We start from the raw sequence: 16,835 nt of genomic DNA, 5'->3' as shown, positions 1-16,835 counted from the left end.
TGGTGCACCACAATAATGGATTAGATTTATATAGCGCTTTTCTAGACACTCAAAGCGCTTCACAGAGAAGTGAGAACCCATCATTCATTTTTACAACTCATTCATTCATCATTCATTCTCCGGTGTGAGCGGCACCGGGGGCAAGGGTGAAGTGTCCTGCCCAAGGACACAACGGCAGCGATTTTTTTTTTGGATGGTAAGAGGCGGGGAGCGAACCTGCAACCCTCAGGTTTCTGGCAAGGCCGCTCTACCCACTACGCCAAGCCGCCCCTTCCAATGGGAAAGACAGAGTGGTCTTCAACTGTTCTTTCTCCTACAATGGCCAGTCTTTGAATGATCATCTCCTCCCTGGACCAACGTTGGGCCCTACTATGATTGGGGTCCTCTTGCGGTTCCGATGTCATGCAATAGCCATAAGCGGGGATATCAAGTCAATGTTTCACCAGATCCGCTTACTTGACCATGATAAACCACTCCTACGATTCCTGTGGCGGAACATGGACAGGGAATCTAGAGCGCAGATCTTTGAATGGCAGGTCCTACCTTTCGGAACAACCTGCAGCCCCTGTTGTGCAGTGTACGCCTTACAGCAGCACGTCAGGGACTATGAGCCACCAGGCTCTCTGCTCATGCAAGTGGTTGAGCACTCCTATGTGGACAATTGCCTCCACAGTCTGAGTAAGGTTGAAGAAGCCAAAGCTCTAATTGACACTCTGCGTGAACTTCTTAGCAAGGGAGGTTTCGAGATCCGACAGTGGGCTAGCAACATGCCAGAAGTTGTGGCCCATCTACCACCTGATGCACGATCAGCAACTAGTGAGCTGTGGTTATCCAAAGCAAGTGATAACCTCCACGAACCCACTCTTGGACTATGCTGGGATTGTTTGAATGACACTCTGAGTTTCAAGCGTCACACAACAGAATCATCAGCTGCCACTCTTCGAAATGTCTACAGTGTCCTGGCCAAGCTTTATGACCCCCTAGGATTCATTGTACCATTTACCACTCGGTGTAAGGTGCTCATCCAAGATATGTGGAAGTCCAACCTTGGCTGGGACGACCAGATCCAGCCTGCAGATCTCCTTGACAAGTGGTCAACCTGGGAAATGATCCAAGAGCACCGCTGGAATAAGGGGCCGCACTTCCTTTACCTGCCAGAAAATGAGTGGCCCAATTTGCCTACATCTGACCTGGAACCGGATGCCACAGAGCTGAGGAAATCCGCCTTCGTTGGAACTATTTCCTGTGCTTCATCCACTCAGCTTACTGATTTCAGTAAGTTCTCCACATAGAAACAGCTTCTACAAGAGACAGCTAGCTCCCTTCATGGGGCGGCTGATGCTGGTGCTTCATCCCCACCTTCCGCCGTGGATTTTCTGCAAGAACGTAACAAGTGGAGGAACGATGGCAAGACCCTTTTGGCTGGTCAAGTTGTCTTGATAGTGGATCCTCAACTCCCCCGAGGATCGTGGCCTGTAGGACGGATCACTCAGACACATCCAGGAGCAGATGGACGGGTCTGGACTGCCAGAATACAAGTGAAGAATCGCACCTACCTTCGCCCAGTCGCCCGACTGATCATGCTTCCACCTCTTGATGACGAGGACACTACCTCATAGACTTTCTTCTAGTTTCAACTGCCATACGGACAGTTGGGGGCGGCTGTGTACGAAAGCCTATTGTGTGCTTTTAACCAGTTTTGTAATGTTCCTATGCATTTAGGTTGATAGGTCAATCTGTGACGTCATTTCCCCTTTAAAGCACGTCTTTGTCAGAATAGCCGGTTTCAATCAGTGGTGGCAGCCAGCCTTGTGTGCGTTGACGACTAAATCAATAAAGATGATTAAAGGATTCTCTGGCCGGAATCTGTCCATCGTGTCCCAACTCTAAAAGAACTACTATCCCTTCCTTACAGATATCTACTCACTTTTTTTACCCCACGAAAAAGGAGAACAAAACATTGATTAGGTTGCAGATATACAGTACAGGCCAAACGTTTGGACACACCTTCTCCTCATTCAATGAGTTTTCTTTATTTTCATGACTATTTACATTGTAGATTGTCACTGAAGTCATCAAAACTATGAATAAACACATGAGGAGTTATGTACTTAACAAGAAAAGGTGAAATAACTGAAAACATGTTTTATATTCTAGTTTCTTCAAAATATCCACCCTTTGCTCTGATTACTGCTTTGCACACTCTTGGCATTCTCTCGATGAGCTTCAAGCACATCTGTGACGTGAAAACCGTTTCAGGTGACTACCTCTTCAAGCTCATCTAGACACTGCCCAGAGTGTGCGAAAAAGTAATCAGAGCAAAGGGTGGCTATTTTGAAGAAACCAGAATATAAAAATGTTTTTCAGTTATTTCACCTTTTTTTTGTTAAGTACATAACTCCACATGTGTTCAATCAAAGTTTTGATGCCTTCAGTGACAATCTACAATGTAAATAGTCATGGGAAAAAAAAGAAGACGCATTGAATGAGAAGGTGTGTCCAATCTTTTGGCCTGTACTGTATATTTGCAAGGCCATTTTTACAAAGGACACTTCAAGAGAAGCTCGATCTCGGCTGACCCCCAAGGATAGCTAACTTGTCCCAGTCGGTGAAAAGGTTTTGAATCAATTAACTATGAGCAGTACGCCAGGCTTACAGCTTACGATGGGTGCCGCAAACTGAGTTCAAATACTTTATTTCTTCACGGTTAATATTTTTTTTACAATTATTTTTAATTTTGACAGTACCACATAGAGATATGTTTTAATTTCTGATGCGGGTTTATTGATTTTTAAATGCGCCGGAAAATAGCTTGTTTTGTACACTATTTGAGGTGATTCAATGCCCAGTATTTTCTGTAAAGTAATTCTCCAGCTGTTATGTGGTGACATAAACTATAGTATTTTGAGAGGTATTTATTAAAGTCGGATTAAGTAGGACATAACTGAAGGCCTACACTGCAAAAAGTCAGTGTTCAAAAACAAGAAAAAAAAAATACAAAAATGAGGGGTATTTTATTTGAACTAAGCAAAATTATCTGCCAATAGAACAAGAAAATTTGGCTTGTCAAGACTTTCCAAAACAAGTAAAATTAGCTAACCTCAATGAACCCAAAAATACCTTAAAATAAGTATATTCTCACTAATAAAAACTGTACTACTACATGAGTACCCCGAAAGGGGACAAGCGGTAAAAAATGGATGGATGCACGCACAATAAAAAAAAGCCTGTTTTAACCACTTACTAAAACTACAGTCATCTTAATGTTTGACTTGATTATTTATTTTCATACAATACTAGATTTTCATTTAAAGAAGTATTTTATTCAAAACATAAGTTTTAAGTTTGCACATTATTGATTTGATTATTTATTAGTATTTATTGATTATTGGTATCTATTGATTTACTGGAAATTATTTATTTGCAATGCTATCCTTTTGTTTACAGAAGTATTTTATTTAAGTCAGAAGAATTGCCTCCCAGAGCAGGTTCTCAATTTAGTTCATTGAAAATGATGCCATTAAAAGTACAATTTATATCTGGTCTAAAACGAACATACAAACTAGAATGTTGCTAAGGGTAATATGCAGTGTCATTTCAAACAACTAATTTTTTATCAAATACAAGTGTAACTTGTTTTGAATTATCTCTGTCATTTGTATTTTTCGTTTCTTTGAAAAGTAGGGGGGAATCGGGAAAAATCGTACATCTAATTTTTTGTGAAAAAATCTGACATTTTATTTTCAGGCCACATATCGCCCTGGCCTGTAAGAGGCTTCACTCAGTTCATTTGATTCTACTGTCAAATAATCGGCTCAGGTACTGACAAAAAAAAGAAACACACGGACATAGAAATTTATCAAAGTTATCAAGTTCATTTTAATTTATCGTTCAATAAATCGGCCCCGGCCTCCGATTGTACAAAAATGTGTTTAATGCCTCTGCACGTCGTATTTAATGCTTTTTAATGCCATGTAAGGCCTTCATTTTCACCATATCCATTTAAATGACTTTTAATGCTATTTAAAACACTGATGTGATGAAAAACAATGTACCGTATTTTTCGGATTTTAAGTCGCAGTTTTTTCCATAGTTATACTGTGGAGCGACTTATGTGCGAAATTATTAACACATTACCGTAAAATATCAAATAATATTCAAGGAAGAAGATTTCATGGGATTTAGCGATTAGGAGTGACAGATTGTTTGGTAAACGTATAGCATGTTCTATATGTTATAGTTATTTGAATGACTCTTACCATAATATGTTACGTTAACATACCAGGCACCTTCTCAGTTGGTTATTTATGCCTCATATAACGTACACTTATTCAGCCTGTTGTTCACTATTCTTTATTTATTTTAAATTGCCTTTCAAATGTCTATTCTTGGTGTTGGATTTTATCAAATAAATTTCCCCAAAAAATGCGACTTATAATTTAGTGCGACTTATATGTTTTTTTCCTTCTTTATTATGCATTTTCGGTTGGTGCGATTTATACTCCAGAGCAGGGGTCACCAACGCGGTGCCCGCGGGCACCAGGTAGCCCGTAAGGACCAGATGAGTAGCCCGCTGGCCTGTTCTAAAAATAGCTCAAATAGCAGCACTTACCAGTGCGCTGCCTCTATTTTTTTAATTTTATTTATTTACTAGCAAGCTGGTCTCGCTTTGCTCGACATTTTTAATTCTAAGAGAGACAAAACTCAAATAGAATTTGAAAATCCAAGAAAATATTTTAAAGACTTGGTCTTCACTTGTTTAAATAAATTCATAAATTTTTTTACTTTGCTTTTTATAACTTTCAGAAAGACAATTTTAGAGAAAAAATACGACCTAAAAAATGATTTTAGGAGTTTTAAACACATATACCTTTTTACCTTTTAAATTCCTTCCTCTTCTTTCCTGACAATTTAAATCAATGTTCAAGTAAATTTATCTTTTTTATTGTAAAGAATAATAAATACATTTTAATTTAATTCTTCATTTTGGTTTTTGTTTTTTCGACGAAGAATATTTGTGAAATATTTCTTCAAACTTATTATGATTAAAATTCAAAACAATTATTCTGGCAAATTTAGAAAATCTGTAGAATCAAATTTAAATCTTATTTCAAAGTCTTTTGAATTTCTTTTAAAATTTTTGTTCTGGAAAATCTAGAAGAAATAATGATTTGTCTTTGTTAGAAATATAGCTTGGTCCAATTTGTTATATATTCTAACAAAGTGTAGATTGGATTTTAACCTATTTAAAACATGTCATCAAAATTTTAAAATTAATCTTAATCAGGAAAAATTACTAATGATGTTCCATAAATTATTTTTTTAATTTTTTCAAAAAGATTCGAATTAGCTAGTTTTTCTCTTCTTTTTTTCGGTTGAATTTTGAATTTTAAAGAGTCGAAATTGAAGATAAACTATGTTTCAAAATTTAATTGTCATTTTTTCGTCTTTTCTCCTTTTTTAAACCGTTCAATTAAGTGTAAATATCATTAATTATTAATAATATAAATTTAAAGGTAAATTGAGCAAATTGGCTATTTCTGGCAATTTATTTAAGTGTGTATCAAACTGGTAGCCCTTCGCATTAATCAGTACCCAAGAAGTAGCTCTTGGTTTCAAAAATGTTGGTGACTCCTGCTCCAGAGCGACTTATAATCCGAAAAATACGGTATGTCAGTTCTGCTCCCACCTTCTCCAGGAACGTCCTCCTGTGTGTCCTCATCTGAGGACTCTTTGGGGGTTGTGATGTCGCACGAACGAGAACCGAGGACATGACCGTCGTCCATGTTGTCCCTCCCAGGTCCAACTGGTGACATCGGCACCTCAGAGGCTGTCTGCTGAGGCGTCTGGGACGAGGGCAAGGTCTCACTGGAGAGACAAAGCTCGTTTAAAAATGAAAACCTCAAACAAAGCGGTTTAAGCTGGTACCTGCGGCTGTGCTCCACATGTGGCTCATGTCTGAGGGTCTGAAGGAAACAACTCAGGAGCTGCTCCATGTCCACCTCTTGAGCGGGGCAGGTGGGCGGGTCCTGGCTGGCCGTGGTTCCCAGATACCCGAGGGGTGGAGCCCCCTGCTGGACAGGGGCCGGTGCCGTGGAGGAGACGTCTACAAGGGAAGTTAAGGCAGCAGGTGAGTGATGGCTGAAGTGACCCCTCCAGGTCAAAGGTGAATCCTGTGAAAGCCGACCCAACACACAATGTGACAATGACCCAAACACCGGTGGGACCTCACGACTGACACCAACACTAACACACACACTGACTGGATTGGAAGGCCACCACAGTGTGACGTCGGCGTGGTGGCTGATGGCAAAGCGGACGAGTCATCTTGAAAGAGGGTCTCCGTCGGATGATGAATCTTTCAGATGTCACTGCTGTGTGTCACACACACATATCCAGCTGTGTGTCAGAAAGGTGTGTGTGTGTGTGTGGTATTCCACCAGGAAACACTCTGGTGCGCGGATGTCATCACCAGCTCTACTTTACTCTCACTCATCTACAATGCATGCGGACAGTATTCACAGGGGTTCACTTCTTCCACATTTTTTCAGCCTTATTCCAAGATGGGATAGGTCCTGGGTTCGATCCTGCGCTCGGGATCTTTCTGTGTGGAGTTTGCATGTTCTCCCCGTGACTGCGTGGGTTCCCTCCGGGTACTCCAGCTTTCTCCCACCTCCAAAGACACGCAACTGTGGATAGGCTGATTGGCAAAACTAAATTGGATCAAAGAGGCGGTTGAAATCAGGAAGCGGGCCTCAAAGACTGTCAAAAGGGACTAAGGAGCCTACCAACTATCCCACACCTGGGACACAGTCCTGCAGGGCCGCCCCCGGCTGTTTGGTAGACATCCAGATGACAGGGGGCGCCCCGCCCTACCCCCGGCGCACACCAGGGGACACCGCCATCCCACCACTTCAGGTGGGATGGAACAATCCATATAACACGTCACAGATGACGTCACGCTAACATCACGTGACACCTCTGATGAAGGCTGCAGAAGCAAGATAGCCGAAACTTGTCAGGTACAAAACTTTACCTTACTAGCCTATATAAATCAACCATTTATAAAAATTGGCCCGAGTGTGTGAATGTGAGTGTGAATGTTGTCTGTCTATCTGTGTTGGCCCTGCGATGAGGTGGTGACTTGTCCAGGGGGTACCCCGCCTACCGCCTGAATGCAGCTGAGATAGGCTCCAGCGACCCCGAAAAGGACAAGCGGTAGAAAATAGATGGACGGATGGATGGAATAGATTCATTTTTGTTTTCAAAATTCTACAGACAATACCCCAAATGACTTTTTGTTCCAATTTAGCTAATTTATTTGAAATAACAAAATCAAATGTACATGAATATTCAGACCTTTTGCCTGATACTTTGTTGATGCACCTTTGGCAGCAATTACAGCATTAAGTTTTTTTTAATACAATGCCACAAGCTTGGCACACCTATCTTTGGGCAGTTTCACCCATTCCTCTTTTCAGCACCTCTCAAGCTCCATTAGGTTGGAAGGGAAGCTTTGGTTTTCATCCAGGATGTTTCTGTATATTGCTGCATTCATCTTTCCCTCTATCCTGGCTAGTCTCCCAGTCCCTGCGCTGAAAACCAGCCCCACAGCATGATGCTGCCACCACCACGCTTCACTGGAGGGATGGTATTGGCCTGGTGATGCTAAAGAGTTTAATCTTTGTCTCATTAGACCAGAAAACTTAGTTTCTCATGGTCTGAGAGTCTCTCAGGTGTTTTTTGGCAAACTTTTTACTAAGAAATGACTTCCGTCTGGTCACTCTACCATACAGGCCTAATTGGTGGTTTGCTGCAGAGATGGTTGTCCTTCTGGAAGGTTCTCCTCTCTCCACAGAGGAATGCTGTAGCTCCGACGGGTTCTTGGTCACCTCCCTGACTAGACTAAGATGAGTGCAGCAATGTGCAGAAACATCCTGGATGAAAACCAACACTTCCCATCCAACCTAATGGAGCTTGAGAGGTGCTGAAAAGAGGAATGGGTGAAACTGCGCAAAGATAGGTGTGCCAAGCTTGTGGCATCGTATTCAACAGAGATGTCCGATAATGGCTTTTTTGCCGATATCTGATATTCCGATATTGTCCAACTCCTAATTACCGATTCCGATATCAACCGATACAGATATATACAGTCGTGGAATTAACACATTATTATGCCTAATTTTGTTGTGATGCCCCGCTGGATGCATTAAACAATGTAACAAGGTTTTCCAAAATAAATCAACTCAAGTTATGGAAAAAAATGCCAACATGGCACTGCCATATTTATTATTGAAGTCACAAAGTGCATTATTTTTTTTAACATGCCTCAAAACAGCAGCTTGGAATTTGGGACATGCTCTCCCTGAGAGAGCATGAGGAGGTTGAGGTGGGCGAGGTTGGGGTGGGGGGTGGGGGGTAGCGGGGTTAGAGCTGCAAGGGGTTAGTGCTGCAAGGGGTTCCGGGTATTTGTTCTGTTGAGTTACGGTGCGGATGTTCTCCCAAAATGTGTTTGTCATTCTTGTTTGGTGTGGGTTCAAAGTGTGGCGCATGTTTGTAAGTGTTAAAGTTGTTTATACGTCTACCCTCAGTGTGACCTGTATGGCTGTTGACAAAGTATGCCTTGCATTCACTTGTGTGTGTGAAAAGCCGTAGATGTTATGTGACTGGGCCAGCACGCAAAGGAAGTGCCTTTAAGGTTTGTTGACGCTCTGTACTTTGCCCTACGTCCGTGTACACAGCAGCGTTTTAAAAAGTCATACATTTTACTTTTTGAAACTGATACCGATAATTTTGAAACTGATACCGATAATTTCCGATACTACATTTTAAAGCATTTATCGGCCGATAATATCGGCAGTCCAAAATTATCGGACATCCCTAGTATTCAAAGACACTTGAAGCTGTAATTGCTGTCAAAAGTGCATCAACAAAGTATTGAACAAAAACTGTGAATACTTGTATTTTTTTAGTTTTTTAAAAAAAAATACATTTGTAAATAAAAAAACAACCTCTTCACATTGCCATTAAGGGGTATTGTCTGTAGAATTTTGAGGACAAAAATATATTTATTCCATATCGGAATAAGGCTGTAACATAACAAAATGTGGACAAAGTTAAGCGCTGGGAATTATTTCCTGATGCACTGTAATTATTCAGTTTATTAAGGAAAGATCCAAGCCTTTCCTTAATAACTTGAACTATATGTCTTTCTTCATGAACCCCTCACCACTGTGTTCTTTTTTCAATGTCAGTTCAGATGTCGCCGTGGCGCCGACCGACTTGCCGTTCACCTGAAACAAACACGGATAAACAGTCTAGCTTTGACTTCATGTGTTGCCGAGCTGTGCGCGTATTCGTACCCTTGGGTCGCCAACCTCCTCCGAGATCCTGCTCGGAATGGTGACGGTGGGTGCAGCGTGGCTTGGCCCCAGCCTTTAAAGAACAGTCCATGACATCAAGTGTTAATTTCGAGGTGTGTCCCCATCCGATATGAGCAAAAAAAAAAAAAAAAGTATCGGCTCTGATATCAACACTCCGATACAAGAATTCCTGCAGCATGTTTACTTGTGCAAACCTGGACAGCCAGTTAACATCAAAATATCCTCCAATAAACACACAATTTCTTCTATATTAGTCAAGTCATTTACAAAAGGTAAACATGCTACGCTTTAGGCTACTAACAGCTACACAACAGCTAAGCACACCATAGCACACAAGCTAGACATACATAAGTATTGAACAATATTGCAGTGTGAAACAGCACATTTGTCAATATAAACTAATATAAAATAATTATCGTTGCATATCTAAGGCAGAAGTGTATTAGAAAGTATCCAGTAAGAAACGTGTCCACATCATTCAACTTACTGCGTCATGAGCTTAACTTCATTAATTATTGTGGTTACTAGGTGTCGCAAAAAAAAACAAAAAAAACAAAAAAAACAATTACTACTTCAATTCTATGGGTTAATAATAAATATGTTAGTGTTTTAATACCATACCATTGTTCTTTCTTAATTTCACTTTATCAGGCCTTTTCTAACATTCCACACTGCAAATAAAAGTATGTATGATTCCTGCTTTGCATGTGGCTTAAATAAAATATGGTATCAAGGCAACTTTAAGGATGCCTCATCTTTTATACCAGTGTTTTTCTAGAGGGCCGCAAATACTCAGTTGTAATACACTTTACCACCAGTTGTGGCAGTGATGACAATCTCAAACAAGAATTCTGGAGCTTAAAAATCCCAGAGGAGTTTCTTAAGCGCACAAATTATGACTAAAGCTAAATTTTTATTTGCACTTTAATTTTAGCGACAGTTTAGTTAGGAAACATTCATTATTATTGTATGTAATTTATTTCTGGTCAGTTAGGGTTTCATATGACGTCACATTCGTTTTTCGTCTTGGCAGGTTAATTCCCACGATGGTCAAGCAGCTTGAGTGTAGCGTTAAAACAAGTGAGAGTGAGTGTAGAGTTTGATCAAAAAATTCTGTGTTGCTGTTCAGTTCTTGGATGTTCCAAGCGTTCAAATAGAGAGATTGGAAATAGCTTTTATAGAGTCCCGAAATAAGTGGTTCATAAAGTGGGTTCTACATGTAAAGCGACTTTGGGTACTTAGAAAAGCGCTATATAAATCCCAGGTATTATTATTATTATTATTATAAAGGTAAAAAAGTCAGGGGGAAAAAAAACTAAAGTGCGTAGAAGGAAATGGCCCTTAAAAATAATAACTTTCATCATCTGGTGGAATACAATCTGACTGCTTGTGTCTGCAGAGATCACTTTGTAAAATGTTAGTTTGAACATTTGATTTGTTTGAGAAACTTTCTCTGATGCAATCAAGTTTATTTTTTACTACCTAAGTAGTATTTAAAAGCAGAACTAAATAGTAAGAAAGGACAATTGATCGCATTAGTTTGTGTTCTTTTGTGGTTGCTATGCCTAATTGTAACGAATAAGACCTGCTTGTGCAAATAAACTAAAGTAATGTTAAGTCCTAATAATAAATATTGTGATTGTTGGTGCAATACACCGTATTTTCATTGTCAATTTTCATAACAGAAACTAAAAGCTTAGTTGTTGTGCAGGAAAGTCAAGTGCTTTATTCGACACGGATGACCACATTTTAGGTAATATTTGTTAGCATCAAGAAAATATATTTTAAAGTATTAATAAACTAGATTATTTAAATCTCTCAAAGGCTCAATTATATCTTGATATCACTAGCAAATATTCATGCTGAACAACAGGGACATCTATAGCTAAATAATGAGACTAAATATGAACTTCACACCATAAAATCAACTTCAGACATGAATTGTAGATGAGACTAATATTTGTAGCAGGAAATCAACTGCAAACAAACGTATCCTTTTTTTCATTAGCGTCAAGATCACAGCAGCACGGTACTTGTCATGTCAATCAAATACGTTACTTAGCGATGCACGACTAAGTCCAACTTTGTCTTTACTGATTAATGCTTAATTTATGGACCCATTAGATGTCAAGGCATGATGTGCCTTAAATCTTTTCTTCTCCCTAGAGTGTCAAATGAAATGAGGTGGCAGTAACCACTTGGTGATGATAAATGGTTTGTATCTTTAAAAAAATATATTTTTCTTAAGAGTGTAACAAATCCACTCCATCCCATTTTAAATATTTGTTTCAGGATCGTTTTATATTTGCCTTTTAATACGCATACCGGTAAATCTGCACTGATTCAGGTAACTAAACATTAGCCTAATAGGGCTCTAAACCATAGCCTGAAACCCGGATGTGCCTCTATGTCACGTGATTGCAACCCACCTATATTTGGTTAATATTTTATTTTTATTTTTGTCAGTGTCATAAACACTCTTTGTAATTAACACATGCTTTTATATCATTTGAAAAGCTTGTGTACTGTAAGTAGGTTAGATATAATTATTGCATATCACTTAAATTAAGAGTAAGATTACTAATTCAATGTTAATATTTGCGTGGGCCCCTCTGTAGTGAAAACATTGGGCCCCAAGGTCAAAAAGATTAGGAACCCCTGTTTTATTCTTTGTTTTTTTGTCTGTTAATTATAAGTATGACTAAAACTAAAATACATTTTGGACAAAACACTATGAGTAGATTAAATTAAAAACTGCTAACTGCAAAATGAACATTGAAAACATTATAGTAGAAGCATTTAAGTCTCATCTTAAAACTCATTTGTATACTCTAGCCTTTAAATAGACTCCCTTTTTAGACCAGTTGATCTGCCGTTTCTTTTCTTTTCTTTTCTACTCTGCTCCCAACCCTGGGTGGACCGCTAGCCTGTCCATCAGATGGGGACATCTCTACGCTGCTGACCCGTCTCCACTCTGGATGGTTCCTGCTGGCCCCACTATGGACTGGACTTTCGCTGATGTGTTGGACTTTCACAATATTATGTCAGACCCACTCGACATCCATTGCTTTCGGTCTCCCCTAGAGGGGGGGGGGTTACCCACATATGCGGTCCTCTCCAAGGTTTCTCATAGTCATTCACATTGACGTCCCACTGGGGTGAGTTTTCCTTGCCCGTATGTGGGCTCTGTACCGAGGATGTCGTTGTGGCTTGTACAGCCCTTTGAGACACTTGTGATTTAGGGCTATATAAATAAACATTGATTGATTGATCATGTGATGTACCAGGTGGTCTCAGGCTGGAGCGTACCTGAGACGGTCCTGGAAGCGGGACAGGAAGCGGGTGGAGATGCTGAGTCGTGGGTTCAAAAAGTGTCTTTCCTCGGCATGCTGCAAGGCGCGCAGATCATTGTCAAACTTCTCTGAAAGGTCAAAAGGTAGGAACACAGGTCAGGACGTAGGAGTCCACCAGTTGAGATTACATGGGTCCATACCTTCGGTCAGAGTAGAACTTCTGTCCTCGTCCTCTTCCAGACCTGAGCTGGCCTGACTCACAGAATCCACGTCTGCTGTTGGAGACCGACACATCTCAAAGTTGGCTGTTGATTAAGATTCCGGCATCACAATGCTGTCACCCATCAAACCACCATCGACTGGACTGGCCAACACCATCACGTGACACTGACCCGTGTCGTGCTGCGGCTCAAAGCTTCCAGTGGAGCCTTCGAAGCAGGCGGAGTCCGGGCTCAGCTGACTGTTCCCACCTGGCTCCGCCCCTTCTTCTCTGCTCTTCGACAGGCACGCAGGCTGGACATCAAACTCCCTGGGAACAAAGAGTGTTCTGCTGAAGCTGAAGGACACGCTGGCCCAGCCCAGCACTTACCCGTCAGTGGTGGAGGACATGTTTGGGTAAGAAATGAAGCAGCTCTCGTCGTCAACGGTACTCTGCACAACACAGTCAGTCACATGATCCGTAAAGTTTTGATCATCTCCACCACAGTGATCCCACTTACGTACCTCCTCCTCTTCTTCCTCTTCCTCCGGACTCTTGCTGGGACTGGGAGCGAAGTTCAAGCAGATGATCGGCGCGTTCATCCCTTCCAGCCAGCGATTACGCACCGGACGAGGCTCTGGATGTGGCTGGACCTGGAGGTGGCTGTCAGGCAGACCCTGCTAAAATGTCAAACACCAAAAACTGAGCTCAAACTTCACACACACCGAGGGATTGCACCCATCGTGAACGGACCAGTTTTCGGAACCACAAGGGCAGCTTGCCATTGGACTGCAGCGGCTGAGGTCCTGGAATGACAACACGAGTCACGCTAATAGATCCGGCGATACCCAATGACGTGAAGAAAACCAGTGACATCACTTTCGGGACTGCGCTTGGCTGGTGTTTGGGGCTCCGCCCCCACTTCCTCCACAAGGGGCAGCAGAGAGGACGGTGCGGTGACAAAGGTTTCCCTCCTGAAACAAAGCGGCGTCAGAAAGCATCCGACTCAAGCGGCTCTGACGTACGACTCGTCCTGGCGCTCGTCACCTGATGCTGGGGACCTTGGTCACCATGGGGCCGCGCTGGCTCCTCATGGTGCTGGTCATGTGGGAGTCCAGCCGCCACACGAACACACAACTACAAAAAGTTCACCAAGGTTAGACCGCCTGGAAGGTTCGGGTTACCATGGAGACGGGCGAGCTAAGATCACCTGTCCCTGGCTACGGTGATGAGGTGTCTGCAGTCCTGACTGAACTTCATACACGTCACAATCTCTGAGGAGGCAACCGTTGTTACTCGTGCATGCCCTTACTACGATATCGTACTCTCCCTGCAGGTGAGCTGGATTTACTCACCAGAATGCCCAAACAGGGTGGCTACACACTCGCCTGACTTGTAGTCCAAGATGGAGATGTTTTTGTCGGAGCTGCTGGTGGCGAGGAATGAGCCTGAAGGATCCAAGTGGAGCTGCACCAGAGCGATGTTAGACAATCCCAGTTAGGTAGATGCTGTCAAACTACATTGCTAAAATGACTACAGTGGAACTTTTACCTTTAGCAAAGCTCCTTCGTCGCTTGTGGAGCCCTTAAAACATTTATTTTGCTTTCCCGTCTGCACATTGTACACCCTGAACACACACACACAAATTCATCAACACTCTCACAGGGAGTAGCGCCTTTTATCTTGACTAACATCCACAATATACATGCCGAGTTAGCGTCACAATGCTTTGCTGCCCACGGTGACTGTTAGCGATTACAGCATCTGTAAAACGTTTTCCCTTCTCTCATTTTAGGAGAGTTGAACAGGACCCGACAAGTCGCGACCAATTTTGGCGTCTGCAACAGTTTCTGATAGCATCAGGGTGCAGCAGCTTGGTGCATACCCAAGCTCAGGGGCATCAAACTTGTTTTCATTGAGAGCCACATGGCGGATATATCAATTCATGTTCTACCGCTTGTTCCTTTTGGGTTCGCCGAGGGGCTGGAGCCTTGAATAAATAAATAAATAAATAAAGACATATTTATACAGTGTAGTATATTTTTTAACTACACTGTTAGGGCTGTGAATCTTTGGGCACCACGCGATTCGATTCTTGGGGGTAACAATTTGATTCAGAATCAATTCTTGATTCGAAACGATTCTCGTTTTAAAACTTTTTAACAACATTCGATGCCAGTTCTATGATTAACTACATTCCTCCATAAAATACATAAACAGCTCCGATCAATTTCTATATTACTTAAAAGAGAAGTGGTTTTGTTTAATAAAATGCTTCCCAAACATTTAATAAAGTCAAATACAAATAAGGCAACAAGAGAAGTATCTAACACTCTTTTCTAAAGTAAATCTGTACAGCAGATATGACCAACTACTAGTGTTGTGTCGTTCGCGAACAATTCGTTCGAAAGAACGAATCTTTTGAGTGAACGTACTGAACCGAATCACTTCATGAACTGATTCGTTCCTTTCTCAGTTCAGTTGAGCTCCGCCGCGACCATGCCGGTATGAGTGGAACTGGCGCATTCTGTGACTCACTGAACCCTCGACGTCGGCGAACGACGCAGCCACGTTTTGCGTTGAATATTGATCAAGCAAAGCTTATATAACTTTATAGTGACATGCAAAATCGAGTTTCAAATAATAATAATAATAATTAAAAAATATCAATGGCATATCAAATAAAATGTAAATATAAATGTTATGCCTCTTTTCTATTTGCAATTTGCATTTCTGAGGTAAATATCAAAATAAACTTTTTCCACAGGCCAATAATAAATAACAATAATGAATGAATCAAACATTCAAGCCTTGAAGTAGCAAGAGAAATTGCATGGGGGGTTGATGTGGGCGGGGTTGGGGGGGGCGGGGTTTGGTCTTAGCGGGGGTGTATATTGTAGCGTCCCGGAAGAGTTAGTGCTGCAAGAGGTTCTGGGTATTTGTTCTGTTGTGTTTGTGTTGTGTTACGGTGCGGATGTTCTCCCGAAATGTGTTTGTCATTCTTGTTTGGTGTGGGTTCACAGTGTGGCGCATATTTGTAACAGTGTTAAAGTTGTTTATACGTCCACCCTCAGTGTGACCTGTATGGCTGTTGACCAAGTATGCCTTGCATTCACTTGTGTGTGTGTAAAAGCCGCATATATTATGTGACTGGGCCGGCACGCTGTTTGTATGGAGGAAAAGCGGACGTGATGACAGGTTGTAGAGGACGCCAAAGGCAGTGCTTTTAAGGCACGCCCCCAATATTGTTGTCCGGGTGGAAATCGGGAGAAATACGGGAGAATGGTTGCCCCGGGAGATTTTCGGGAGGGGCACTGAACTTCGGGAGTCTCCCGGGAAAATCGGGAGGGTTGGCAAGTATGAGAATTTGCGGTGTTACAGCGGCACTGCTGCTGTATAATACCGGCGGGCCAGCTCTAATGTCAATTTGATATTGCCTCAAGGGCCAAATGAAATTACACGGCGGGCCAAATTTGGCCCGCGGGCCAGAGTTTGACACCCATGATCTACATCAACAATATGATCATCTACATCAATAATATGATTTGTCTGAGTGGCTGGACGGGACAGATTAAAATAAATACAAAAATAAGAAATGTGTTTCCCCCTCCCCCAAAAATCGATTTTTTACTTTCTTGAATCGATTAAGAATCGTCACAAATAAACATTGCGATTAATCCTATACATTGTAAAAAAAAATGATGTATGGAAATGAAATATGTTGACAGGCTGCGTGTGCTAAATAATAAAATTTGCATTTTCTCTTCCCAGTATTGTGGACGTTGTGATGATCAGCATATATTTTGCATGTTAATGAAAATGGATGGCACACCTAATTCTGCCCACTTAACATATGCAATCCACTTTGCACACGTTTTGTAGATCAGCTTTGCGTGTACTATCAAGTTTGCTTGTCTTTTAGTACCCGCAAACCTTTAGTTGATCAGGCCTAAGTGTTAA

At 41.5% G+C, this 16,835-nt stretch overlaps 1 protein-coding gene across 4 annotated transcripts in view; it reads right to left on the bottom strand.

Moving 5' to 3' along the window:
• The window catches only part of wdr62 (WD repeat domain 62), a 51,058-nt gene that overhangs the window by 14,634 nt on the left and 19,589 nt on the right, over positions 1-16,835 (bottom strand). The window contains exons 16-31 of one of the 4 annotated variants that reach the window (XM_062060814.1): positions 14,427-14,502; positions 14,231-14,342; positions 14,086-14,149; positions 13,923-14,012; positions 13,755-13,849; positions 13,629-13,681; positions 13,400-13,555; positions 13,266-13,327; positions 13,069-13,205; positions 12,877-12,981; positions 12,693-12,804; positions 9,363-9,435; positions 9,230-9,293; positions 6,264-6,374; positions 5,929-6,106; positions 5,690-5,868 (exon numbers count right to left, since the gene is read on the bottom strand). In XM_062060814.1, the coding sequence (XP_061916798.1) occupies positions 5,690-5,868; positions 5,929-6,106; positions 6,264-6,374; positions 9,230-9,293; positions 9,363-9,435; positions 12,693-12,804; positions 12,877-12,981; positions 13,069-13,205; positions 13,266-13,327; positions 13,400-13,555; positions 13,629-13,681; positions 13,755-13,849; positions 13,923-14,012; positions 14,086-14,149; positions 14,231-14,342; positions 14,427-14,502 (1,667 nt within the window). The remainder of the gene's footprint in view (positions 1-5,689; positions 5,869-5,928; positions 6,107-6,263; positions 6,375-9,229; positions 9,294-9,362; positions 9,436-12,692; positions 12,805-12,876; positions 12,982-13,068; positions 13,206-13,265; positions 13,328-13,399; positions 13,556-13,628; positions 13,682-13,754; positions 13,850-13,922; positions 14,013-14,085; positions 14,150-14,230; positions 14,343-14,426; positions 14,503-16,835) is intronic. The other 3 variants (XM_062060815.1, XM_062060816.1, XM_062060817.1) reach the window with 3 other exon arrangements.

Source organism: Entelurus aequoreus, linkage group LG10 (genome assembly GCF_033978785.1).
Source record: "Entelurus aequoreus isolate RoL-2023_Sb linkage group LG10, RoL_Eaeq_v1.1, whole genome shotgun sequence".
Lineage (NCBI taxonomy): Eukaryota > Metazoa > Chordata > Actinopteri > Syngnathiformes > Syngnathidae > Entelurus > Entelurus aequoreus.
The sequence above is the reverse complement of the archived record's forward strand: the minus strand, read 5'-3'. Positions and strand labels throughout refer to the sequence as shown.